Raw genomic sequence first — 13,185 nt, 5'->3', positions numbered from 1 at the left:
AAACTACTTGGCATTCAATTACTTTATTTACAGATTAAGAAGTGTAGGTGGGTTACCAAAAAAATAGTGTAGGTGCCAGCCGCGAAGAAGCCCACATCAGGTCCACGTACGTGGACTATCCTTGAGACACATCTCCACCCACATGGGATCCAGAGGACCCACAGAGGAGGCAGTGGATCCCATGTGGGTGGAGATGGGTCCCAAGGATGTTCCACGTACGTGGACCTGTGAACTTGAGTTGTAGTCGTCGGGATGGGGGATCCAATACTGAATCCCTCTCATGTCAACTGTTTTAGGTTTATTATCATTATACTATACTGGGCAAAAGATCTCTACATGGTCGCATAGTCTCTACACAAGCGTCTGGGCTAATGGGGAGCACATCTGAAAATCTACCTAGGGGGCAGAGGCATCATTTCACGAATTCGCTGTGCCCTATGAGAGGGTGAATGAAACACCACCAAATAGAGATTTTTTTCCCATACTATAATTATAACATGGTCTAATACCAAATTGTATATTTTTTGTGCACCGACTAGCCGAGACTTTTCACCAAAAAAAAAAACTAGCCGTGACTAGAGAAATTAATTTGATAATCTATTTGAGGGAATCAATAGCGCCTTCAGACCTGCTAGTTCTAATCTCTGATATTAGATAATCAAACTTGCCTTGTTTTATTAGATGCGGAAAGAGAACACAAACCAACACACCTACACCCACCAACAATGTATTTCTCTTAAAAAGTGATAATGGCATTAGTAATTCACCAGTTTCTACACTTTCTTGTTTTCTTTTGACATTTCCCTCTCCCAAGAGTTTTCAGGGGTTTCTGAACGACTTGAAAGATTGGGAACTTTGAGGGAGATACTAATTCAATAGTGAAACGAAATGACATCTTGAATATATGTCTCACTTTGAAGGATTGTAAGTAAAGGTCATCACGAAGATTATGGCTACTAGATTGAAAGGTGTTCTGGACCAGATTGTGGCTCCTAACCAGTTTGCCTTTATCCCAAGCCGGTCTATCTCCGACAACATTCTCATGGCACATGAACTTTTCAGCTACATAAATCAAAAAAAGAAGGGGAAGCAGAGATTTCTGGCTTTGAAGCTGGATATGAAGAAAGCTTATGACCGTGTAGAGTGAAATTTTCTGGAAGCAGTTCTCTTGAAATTAGGCTTCAGTACTCAATGGGTGAATATGATTTTGGCCTGCCTTAAAACGGTTTCTTATAGCCTTATTATCAATGGGGCAGTCAGGGGGAAGGTGGTCCCCTCGAGAGGCATTCGTCAAGGTGATCCTCTCTCCCCAGCTCTCTTTATTCTGTGTTCGCAGGCTTTAAGTGCAGTGATAGCCCATTCAAAGCGACAGGGTCTGGTTAGAGGAATCAGGGTCAAGAATAGAACTGAGCCTATGACACACTTGCTCTTTGCGGATGACTGCTGTCTCTTCTCAGAAGTGAAGCTTGAGGAAGTGTACAACTTGAAAGACTGTGTGGATCTCTATTGCAAGGCGAGTGGTCAAGCTGTAAACCTCAAAAAATCCTCAATTTCCTTTAGTCCTAATGTGGCTATGCGGTTTAGAAGATGGTTTTCTCGCATCCTCAGGGTTTCTTACACTAAGGGGCCTTCTAGATACCTTAGTTTGCCTACAGACTTTGGGGTGTCTAAGGCAGTACTCTTCCAAGAGCTTGCAGATAAGGTGGGGCGTCGTTTCTCAGGTTGGAAGAACCGTCTGTTATCACATGCAGGGAAGGAGATCATGTTGAAGTCTGTGGCCCTCTCTATGGGAAACTATGCTAATTCACACTTTAAGCTACCGGCTTCTCACCACTCTCAGATTCATAAGGCGGCCACGAGTTTCTATTGGGGGGATGGTTTAGATAAACAGAAGATTAGGTGGATTGCTTGGCGCAGATTATGTAGATCTAAAGATCAGGGTGGTTTGGGGCTTGGAGATCCAGACCTACAGAATAAAGCTCTTCTTTCGAGGATGGCTTGGAGATTATGGAGGGAACCAGATTCAATGTGGGGGAGGTTCATGAAGGCAATTTATTTTCCCAAGGGAGACTTCCTTTCAGCTAGATTGGGGGCTAGATTGGGGGCACAACCGTCTTGGGCCTGGAGGAGTTTACTAGAGGGGCGCAAGGTCTTATTCGATGGTTTGATTTGGAAAATTGGTGGAGGTGAAAATATCCAAATTTGGTCAGATAATTGGGTACCTTCGCTACCTAATTTTTGTCTCCAGTACCCCCCTATGGAGACAGATCCGCCTAAGTTGGTTGAGGAGCTGATTGATCACTCTTGTAGGAAGTGGAAGGAGACGTTCTCTCTAAATTCTTTCATCCTAGTGATAGAGAAGCTATTAAAAGAATTCAGTTGAGTCTTTGTCCTAGAAGTGATTGCTTGCAATGGGGAGCAACAAAGAATGGGCATTTCTCAGTGAAGAGCACTTATCACCTCCTCTCCAACCAAAGAGTGGAAAGAGACTCTTCCAAGCCCTCTTCTGCAAAAGTTCATTCTTGTGACTTGGTGCCGAAAACAGTTTGGAAGTTGATTTGGTCGAGTAATACCCTCCCCAAGATTAAAGCCTTTCTCTGGAGGGCGTGTGCAGGGGGTTTGGCTTCAGCTGCGGCTCTCCACCACCGCCAAATCCCAGTCGATACTTGTTGTCGAAGATGTGGTACTCATGAGGAATCTGTTGACCATATCCTCCTCCACTGCACGTTTGCGAGAGCCATCTGGTTCGGCTGTAACTTGCATCCTCTATTGGCTCGTGGTGGTGATGATCTTTGTTTATTTCAATTCCTTCAAGGTTGGAGCTCCCTTGCTGACCGCGGAAAGGCTACCTTCAAGGAGATAACTGCCCTCTGTTGTTTTGTGCTTTGGTATCTGTGGACCTCTAGGAATGACCTCCTTTTTTGTGCAAAAGTCTGATATGGGGAGGAGATCATTCAGGCTGCTCATAGGGCGTGTGATGAGTTCTTGAAAGCCACTAATAGCTCCCAGCCCGCTCAAGTCCCTTCTCGAATTCCTGCGCAGGCGGTTTGGTCTCCTCCTCCCCCTGGTGCTTTTAAGCTGAATTGTGATGCCTCATTTGGACAAGGTTCGAAGAGAAGCAGTATTGGGTTCGTGATCAGGGACCATCTGAGTAGGTGTTGCATTGCAGTTTCTCATCCCATTCCCTTTGATGATATTCTGATTGGAGAGGCGATGGCGATTAGAGAGGGACTGTTGGAAGCTGTTTCTGAAGGAACCCTTACCATCACGGTGGAGAGTGATAACCTTGGCGTTGTCTCTTCCCTTTTTGATCCTTCGAAACTTGCTGATTTTAGTATTTTGCCTCTTGTGGAGGATATTAGACATATCTCCTCCTACTTTAATGAATGTATTTTCTCTTATATTCCAAAGGCTACTAATTCCTTAGCAGACTGCCTTGCCAGGAGGGCCCTATCCGTTTCGGGAAGGATGGTTTGGCCTAATTCCGATCCCTAGTTGTCTGAAGATGTTACTTCGGCTTTGAGGAGTGTTTCCTGTTCTCTGCAATAAAACTATTATTCACCAAAAAAAAAAAAAAAAAAAAAAAAAAAGTAAAGGTAGCTTATTTGCCCTCGGATAAAGTGGTGGAACCTAAAAGAAGTTACATTGAATTCATTCATTGAAAAAATGGTTAACCATGGTACGTGGGATTTTGAGGGGGACATTAACTTGACACAAAGTCTCCCTCTGAACCTCAATGTGTCATCATTATGAATTTTAAAATCTGGTTTCAATCCCTTTCCTACCTACCCCATAATGGTCAAAATGAGGGTCACTATGTTGGAATCGTTATTGTCTCCTGTTCCCTGCCTAAACAGGATCGTCCAGTCCCTTAATAGGGGGTGCGAAATGACAACCTAACCCCCTGCCAGAACACACTGACCGAGGGAGGTTAAGTCGTCATTTTGCACCCCCTATGAGGGGACTGGACGGTCCTGTTCGGGCAGGGAACAGGACAGGATAAAAATTCCACTATGTTGTGCTTCTTTAATTTTCTGAATAAGAGTTAGTTGCACAGCCAGGATAGCAATAGTAACATTGAAATCTTTCATCTGAAATTCCAAACTCCAATCTTTAATTTCTTTCAGTGGCCGCCATTTTTTAATCTCAAATGAGCTAAAACTCTAATAGATTTTCTACTCAAAGCATCTGCCACTTTGCTTTACCCAAATGGTAGAGGGTCGTACAATTATAGTACTTCAACAAGTACATCCATCGATCTCCTCTGCCACATACATATTTAATTTTTTCTGAAAGAAAAGATATTTTTTCAAACTTTTATGATCTGTGTATATCTCAAATTGCTCACCATTCAAACAATGTGTTCACATGTATAAAGCAAAGACTGTTGCGGCTAATTAAGATCATTGGTCGAATAATTTTTGTTCATAACTCTTCAGCTGCCTGGATGCACTACCTTCCCATGTTGCATCAATACAGAACCTAACCCTTTAAGTGAGGCATCACTAAAAGTCACAAATCCTCCACTACCTGTAGGAATATTCAAAGTAGGTGCAACAGTCAAGAGAATCTTTAATTCTGGAAAGCTTTTCTCATTTTCATATGTCCAAACAAATCTAATATTCTTTTTAGTTCATCGGGTTAATGGGGTTGCAATGCAAGAAAATCCTTCTACAGATCTCTTGTTATAACTTGCAAGCCCCAAAAATATTTTAATCTTTGTCACATTGCTTGGCCTTCCCCAATTCACCACAGCCTCAACTTTTGAAGTGTCAATAGATATTCCTTCCTTATAAATAACAATGCCACAGTTTTGAGCCAGAATTCATATTTAATAAATTTAGCAAACAATTTTTCTCCTTCAAAATTTGTAAAATGATTCTCAAGTGTTGCCCATGCTCCTCATAGCTTTTGGAATAAACCAAAATATCATCAATAAACATAAAAAAAAATTTATCCAAGAATGGTTTGAAAATTTTGTTCATCAAATCCATAATGATGCATGTGCATTAGTCAATCAGAAGGGCATAACTAAAAACTCAAAATGACCATATCTAATTTGAAAGGCGGTCTTAGGAATATCAACACTTTTACTCGAGCTGATGGTATCCAGATCGATCTAAGGTCAATCTTTGAAGTGTCATATAGATTAACTAATTGTAACAGAAATGAAGATGTTGAGATGGATGTGCGGAAAAACTAGGAAGGATAAAGTTAGGAATGTCCATATTAGAGCTAATTTGGGAGTTACCAAAATACATGATAAGCGCCGTGAAAGCCGTTTGAGATGACATGGCCATGTTCAAAGGAGGTCTTGGAATGCACCAGTTCGGAGGAGTGATCTGACTCTTATTGAAAGAACTAAAAGAGCTAGGGTGTCAATTTGGGACTGGAACTAGGAACCGTCCCAATACCATCCCGCTAAAACCCGGTACCGGACCGTCTCATTAGTAAATGGGATGGTACTGGTATCTGAATTTGGTACCGAATGATAAATGGGACGGTACGGTTTTGAGACGGGATTCCCAATGGTACCAGTATCGAAATACCAATTAGGTACCGGATGGTACCGAAACTACTAGTACCGTTTAAAAAGAAAGAGTATATAAGATCTTTTTAAAAAAAAATAATAATAAGGTATAAGAATTACGACTAATTAGGGTTTCACTAATTGCCTTTTGAATACGAAGAGGAACAACAGGTCAACAGCCTTAGCGTGAAGTCTCTCCTCATAGAACCTGCTACAGTACTACTCCCTCCTCCCTCGATCAACTACATTTACCAGGTTCTTCCTTTTTGCATTTCTTACTTCGTACCATACTACCATGTGACATATGTGATAAATAGAGTTCTGTTTGGAAAAATCAAAGAGGAAACACAACAGGATTCTTCCATTTTGTAGGACTTCTTTAGATTTAAAAAATGAGAAGCTTATGACATGTGATCTTAGGGAGGTTGAAGAAGTAAAACTATGATTTCATAATTTAAGTTGCTTTATAAAAAGCAGTAGACAACTTAGATTTCATGATAGTGAAAAAATTCCACAACACTAATAAACCCACCTCATTAGAAACAATTAAACTTCTTCTACATTTTTCTACAGTGCCTAGAATCGTTTAAGAACCGGTATCGTCCTGTCCCGCTAGTAATCGGGATTGGGATCTAGGTTTGGTCCTGTTAGCTAAATGGGACCATACTGGATTGGCACTTTTGGTACCGGTACTGGTACCGTCCCGTCCCAAATACCGGGAACCGTCCCAATTGACATCCTTAGGGGTAGGCCTAAAATGACCCTAGGAGAAATAGTGAGGAAAGACATGCATAGTCTAGGTCTTGTCTGAAGTATGACCTCAAATAGAGCTGAGTGGAGGGCAATGATCCATGAACCCCCTGTAGGTGGGATTTTGTTGAGTTGTTGATGAAGTTGTTTTGTTCATTTCTTTTTCCTTTTACTATTTATACTCTGCCTTTACTCGGATTTATGTAGCAGACCCCATTTAGTTGGGATAAGTCTTAGTTGTTGTTGTTTGCTAGATTGGGAGCTTCCGCTCAAGGTTGAAGACAAGAAATTGTAAGTTCAACAGAGGAGAATGTTGGGGAGGGAGAGGGAGGAGGTGTTAGGCGGGTGAAACAGTATTGGTGGTGGCAGTGGCGACAACAACAATGGCAGTAGTAGTAGGGTACGATTCACTACAAGAAATCAAAGTTTTTGCGACGGTAATTTTTCAGGGCAAAAGGTTTGTTCCGTCCCAAAAAAAAGTATTTACGACGGTAAAAATCCGTCGCACAACCGTCGGATGGACTGCCGTCGTAAGTTTTTACGACGGAAATTTGTTGTATGTCAGTTTAGCATGTATATACCACGGCATACTTGTACTGTCGTATAAAGTTACCTATATACGACGGATAATATTCCGTCGGGTACAAAAAATTATATACCACACACTCTCCTTTCTATGGGATAAAAAAACATTAGATATGACGGATTATGAAATCCGTGGTATAAGAGCCTTATATACGACGGATATAATTACTGTGGTATATAATAAATTATATGGGACCTGCTACGTTTGCTGTCGTTTTAGAACTACCTTATATACGATGGACATTTATATTATATACCACGAAAATGTAGCATCTTTTGGCATGAAAATTAAATTCCATCGTTCAGTGGTAATAATATAAATATTCACCACGGTACCACGAATTTCGTCACTACGAAATTTGTAACCACAGAAATATAAAAATGTCAGGAAAGATGGGACATGTAACCATGGAATTATATTTCTATTGTAAATAACACTTATTAGGACGGAAAAAAAGTTCCACAATAAAAATTCTGTCGTAAATGACCCTTTTTCTTGTAATGATTGTGGTTAGGTCAGGGGTGGGAGTGGGGCTGAGAAGGGGTACTTTTGGAAAATAAAAATGGTTTTAGAACAAAACTACTCCAAAAAGATGCCTAAACGTCAGTTTTCTAAAAAGATACAAAGCTTTACTTTAAATACCTCAAGTATTTAAAGTATAACTTTGTCAAACATTGGATACCTCAGGTGTAATGTACCATTTACTTCTTGACGTTGTGTTTGGCATTGGTTTTTGGATCCTTTTCTGCCGTCTCTGTCTCTCGTCGTATCTCCAAGATTTTAATTTTAGTATGTGTAGATTTAATGGCCATGTAATATGCATGAAGGAGGAGTATAGGTAAGTTGGTGGAATTCGTAGGCCAAGCCCGTTGTAATGCGAGCATTCTTCTTAATAGTGGAAATTATCTTGATCAACATAAAAAATAGAAAGTTGGCTTTGTCGACTATTATACTCTATTAGACGTGGATGAGGATTTTTCATCCTTTCCTCTCCAATTGTACATTGATTTACATTGATTTGTTTTCTTGGTTTCATGACTTCTACTTAAAAAATGGACTAATGGGAGAACATACACAGGCATCCAAGAGGGGTGGGGTGATCATTTCATTACCTCATGTGAGAGAGCATACCGTTATGGTAGGGTATGTGATGCCGCTTAAATAGCACAAAAAGAGGAAAATGAAGAAAGATTGTATTACTAAAGTGAAGGAATAAGTACAAGAAAATGAAGGTCAAAGAGGACCACTCAACTCCGGGTCTCTTGGAGACTCTCTCAACCCAAGTGTGAAACACTTTCACTACTAGAGGACTTCTAACATTCTCAATGGGGCTTCAAGTACAACCAAATATGAAAATAGTAGAAAAAAAAATAATACTTTTTTCAAATACATAACATATTTAAAGGGAGAGGGTAGGGGGGGGGGGGGGAGGAGGGTATGAGAGCAGTTAAGAGAAGGTGAAGGGAGAACCAAGGGCTCTTTGGATTTTTTTTTAAATGGCCGTTTGAAATGGGGGGAGGGTAGATGGTGGATGGTTGTTGGTCGTTGGCATTTAATGCCTTCCACCAACATCTTCATCAGTATGCTAGCAACTCTGTGTGTATCTCTTTTCATATGAAATGACCTCGCTCCTTTCTAACACATGATATCGTTTTATCACACCTCATTAGTGTGTGTATGCCGCTTGCTCAAAGAACCCTCTCTCTTTTAAATAATATACCACAACAATTGAAACATCAAATTAAACCGAAAAAACTTTGCACTCAAATTACTAAATTCCCACCAAAAAAACGAAAAGAAAAGTAGGAAGAACAGAGAAATTGACTAAATGAGTCCTTATGATTGTTCTGGCTTTTATTGTTTGCCATCACCAGTGGTGGGTTTACGGTGTGCATAAGTGAGATGTTCCTATTTTAGTGGTTCACATCCAGCTGTTGATCAGAAGTGTTTAGATCGTACAGAGTTCTATGTATGATTCCCAAACCAACTTTAACAAAATCAAATGACCCACAAATTAAGCAATAATTATCACCTCCAATTCACAACGATTCCAAATGAACAGTAAAATGAAAGAAACATATATATGGTATACAAAGATTTAATTATTTTAACTGAACAATGGACCACTAATCAATAAAAGAGAACTAATTTAAAGGATTAATGCTTACAGTTGGACTACTTAGCCTTAAGGCATGATGGGATTGGCTTGGTCCTTCATGATCAAGAAAGTCCCTACCTTGCTAGTCTGGATTACATTCAAACCAATAATCCAATAAACTCATCGTCCTTCAGAGAGTATAGATTCTGCAATGGATGATGACCGAGTCAGTGAGTTCTCAGGATAAGGACACCAAACAGAGACATCACTTGAACCTTCTGAAGTCGCAAAACTCAAGTCATGAGATTGGTAAAGAGATGATAACTCTGGCAGAGGAACCTCTCCCTCCAAATAGCGTAGGACTTGTCGCATGCTTGGCCTTGCAGTTGGAATAGGGTGAGAGCAAATCAAACCAAGTTTTAACACCAACTCCATTTCCTCTGTTTTATAATTCATTCCCAATTTTGGATCCACAGTTTCAAGTATGGAGCCCCTACTCCAACTTGAGATCACCCAATCTGCCAACACAAGACACTCTTCTGATGCTTGTGGTTCTATAGGCCTCCTACCACAAGCAACTTCGAGAGAAAAAACCCCAAATGCGAAAGTATCAACACTAGAGTTTGCCTTCCCACTTCTGTAAAGTTCTGGTGCAAGATAACCAAAAGTCCCCACCACATGAGTGCTTTTAGGATCAGATCCATGATCATATAATCTTGCGAGTCCAAAATCTCCTAATCTTCCATTCAGCTCCTCATCTAGCAAAACATTACTGGACTTGACGTCTCTGTGAATTACAACTTGTTCCCACTCTTCGTGTAGATACAGTAATGCAGATGCCACACTTTTGATGATTCGAAATCTTTGACTCCAACTTAGTGTCGTCGATATGTTCGACGATTGGTCGAAGAGGAACTTGTCAAGAGACCCATTGGGCATGAAATCATACACTAGAAGGAGCTCTCCCTTACGCCGGCAATAGCCCAAGAGTGATACAATGTTTCGATGCCGCAATTTACCTATGCTGACGATCTCGGCAATGAATTCTTTCTCCCCTTGTCTAGAATCATGGGAGACTTTCTTCACTGCAACTACTTTATTGGATGTGGGCAATACACCTCTATAGACTCTACCAAAGCCACCAATTCCTAGAAGTTCCTTGTCCTTGAACCCCTTGGTGGCTATGTACAGATCTTTATATTTGAACCTGTGGGGTCTGTAATCGAGTTCCCAGTCCTCAAGAACCTCTGCAAATTTTTTCTTCCTTCTCACTACAAATTGGATAATAAAGAGTGAGATAAACACCAAAGACGCACCGATCACAGGTAATCCAACATTAAAAATTGTTGCGTTCGTTCTGGATCGTGCTCTTGCAGGAAACTTAGGAAGTTGGGAGAGAGACAGAACATTTGCTTGCCCATTCATCTTAAAGCTCCATCCCGACACATAATGAGATACTTCCACGGCAGAAGTAGATGATGAGAAGCCCACGAACATGGGATCTACCATGAACTGAGAAAGATCAATTTTCAAGGACAAGAGTGGGATCTTTGGTTTAGAAACCGTAATCGGAGCTAAAGTCACATTCAGTTGCTTCTCTGTACCATCATATTCCACCCATAGTTGCATTGGGTCTCCACTGATGAGGCTCAGGTTCACATACTTGTTCTGTTGATCGCTAAAATAAGATGCTGGAGCAGATTTAGCAGATTTCAAGCCGTTGATATCAATACCGACATGGTTGTCATTGATATCGTCGAACTCCAAGTTTTGAAAGCAATCAAGCTCAACTCCGATCACATGGTTTGATGATTTTCCGTTGCTGGTCATGTTGAAAAGGCCGATATAATGGCTTGGCAAAGCTCCTGGAAACTCTCGCGAGGGAGCGATCACGAACATGATACCAGGGCCACCTACTGTTGTTAACTCAGAGAACATAGCAAATACAAAAGTTGTGGAGAAGGAGAGAGCAGTACCGTTGGAGGAATTGGTGAAGTGAATCGGATGAGGGTAGAAGGCATGACCCATCTGTTGGATAGAGGTGTTTGCTAATTTAAGGAGGCCATTGTTTGTAATCTGGGCTAAGCCGTCCAAGCTCATATTAGATCCTTGAAAGCCATTGTAGGTGAAACCAAGGTCTTCTTGTTGTGATGCAACATATCCCCCAAGGAGAAGGAAGAAGAACAGGATCATCATCTTGAGGAACATTATTTGCCACTTCAATTTTCTTTGTTCTACTAAATTCATTACTTATTGGTCTCTTTGGTTCTATGAACTTTGTCAATCCCGATTTAATTGTTTTCTTAAAAACTTTAGAAGCAAGTTGAATGAGTTGTCTTCCAAGGCAGGCTGATAGTGATTTGTGAGTTAAGGAGCGACAGTCATGTGACCACATTATTCTGACTCTTAGGTTTGACTTCTATACTACTATGAAATTTGAAAAAAAAATTCAAATCTGGAATGGCATTTGATTTAAAACCACAACTGATAACACTGGATCGTTTTGGATGATTGTAACAATTGAACCATCAAACGGGACCTTAAATTCTCAATCAAGAAGGATTCGTGTTAAACTAGAAAATCTAAAAACTACTTGGTTTCAATTTTGTGTTTTTTTTTGACTAAAAATACCTGACTGAGTTTCTATCAATTAACACAGGATGACTTGTGAATTGGGTAAAATTGGTGACCGACCCTTCAGAGTATGAGTCCCCAACAAGGATTGAGATATACTGATATCGATTTGGATCGGCTGGTATCGGCCTGGATCAGAAAATTTTATCCCTATTTTTCATTAAAAATTGATTTTTTTATTCTTTACTGATACTTGATCTAGGATTGGCTAGGTATCGGTCTCAGCTTCAACCGATACCTGATATGATCCAATTCATCTAGCCGATCCGATACCAATACCTCAATCCAGGTCCCCAGTGCTCAATTGATTATTTTCAATAATCCACGGAATAGTATGTCCAAAATATTTTATCAATGGATTTATTTCAGGAGAAGAATTCCTAAGTAGATAGGAAAACTGGATTTCACAGCTCAACAGCTTTTGAAGCTTAAAGTCAAATTTGGATTCATTGAATGCAGACTAGCACTGTGCTGTTCAACTAGGATGTATCTCTCGCCCTTTTTTTGATGAGAGTGCAAGGTTTGGTCTATTGATGATCCGGATCTTCTCCAATGAGGAGTTCACCCAGGGAGTGCCGAATGAGCATCCAAAGGTTGGCTGATTGGGTGGGATCCGGTTCCTCTCCAAGGAGCGCAGCACCCAGGAGAGCCCAAGCGACATCCAAGGGTTGGGCTGTACTGCACACATCCCGGCATGCACCCAATCAGCCATCAGGATGTGTGCGGCATAACCCAATGGTTGGATGCCCTCTGGGCACTGGGTTCCCTGGAGAGGAGCTCTATGTGTGCCAGGATGTGTGGTAACAAGCCCAGCCATTGGATGCCTCATTGGGCACTCATTGGAGAGAATCTCAATCCCTCCACCATCGATCTATATTAAAGCATTTTGGAATTGGGTCGCCATTGATTAAATCAAGGTGTTCTAAAATTGGCCAAAAGCTTTTATGGATGATCGGTTCGGTTGGAATCATTTGGACCCGCCCTTAATTGGTCGAACTTGGTCAGATTCAATAGCATAAAATCAGGTTTAATCGGAGTTGGCCCCAGTTGTTTCTGAGTTTACTCGGTCCATTCAACTTTTACCATCTGAATATTAAAATCATGGGGATGGGGGAGGGGTAGAGAAATTCCATATCAGGTAGAGACAGGTTACCGTTCTTTCTTCCTTTTCTTTCCTCTTTTTTTTTTTTCAACTCTAACTTTCTATATCAACGCCGGCATCGACCGCCATCGTGAAATTTACTTATTGCTTTCTCTATGATTAATTGACTTTGATTATTGTCTATAAATTATTTTGATTTAAAAGAAGGAAAAGTCTTGGCAATACTTTGGAATGAATGAATTTATGGAAAAGCAAAGGGGGAAAGAATCCAATGCGGCCACATTGGGTTACACTGTCATAGGATGGCCGATCGGACGAAATTTTGCTGCTACGAGGTTGCAGAAATGCTCCTGTTACCCGGTTCTAAGAGTGTCAATCAGTTTGATTTTGGTTCTGTTTCAATTCGGTCCCATGGATTGATAGTGTGACCCAAAACCAAATTGAGAATCGAGTTGGTTCTAGTATTGGAAATCGAATCCATACCT

At 40.7% G+C, this 13,185-nt stretch overlaps 1 protein-coding gene across 2 annotated transcripts in view; it reads right to left on the bottom strand.

Annotated features, from left to right (window-relative positions):
- Nucleotides 1-11,200, bottom strand: part of LOC122661394 (L-type lectin-domain containing receptor kinase IV.2-like) — a 30,883-nt gene extending 19,683 nt beyond the window's left edge. Inside the window, exon 1 of one of the 2 annotated variants that reach the window (XM_043856777.1) lies at nucleotides 9,491-11,200. In XM_043856777.1, the coding sequence (XP_043712712.1) occupies nucleotides 9,491-11,172 (1,682 nt within the window). In that variant the 5' untranslated portion in view covers nucleotides 11,173-11,200. Of the gene's footprint in view, nucleotides 1-9,050 lie in introns of those variants that run through there. The other variant, XM_043856776.1, reaches the window with a different exon arrangement.
- Between the last annotated feature and the right edge of the window lie 1,985 nt (nucleotides 11,201-13,185).

The sequence above is a fragment of the Telopea speciosissima genome, chromosome 5 (genome assembly GCF_018873765.1).
Source record: "Telopea speciosissima isolate NSW1024214 ecotype Mountain lineage chromosome 5, Tspe_v1, whole genome shotgun sequence".
Taxonomy (NCBI): domain Eukaryota; kingdom Viridiplantae; phylum Streptophyta; class Magnoliopsida; order Proteales; family Proteaceae; genus Telopea; species Telopea speciosissima.
Note: the sequence above shows the minus strand (reverse complement) of the source record. Positions and strands in the feature narration are given on the sequence as shown.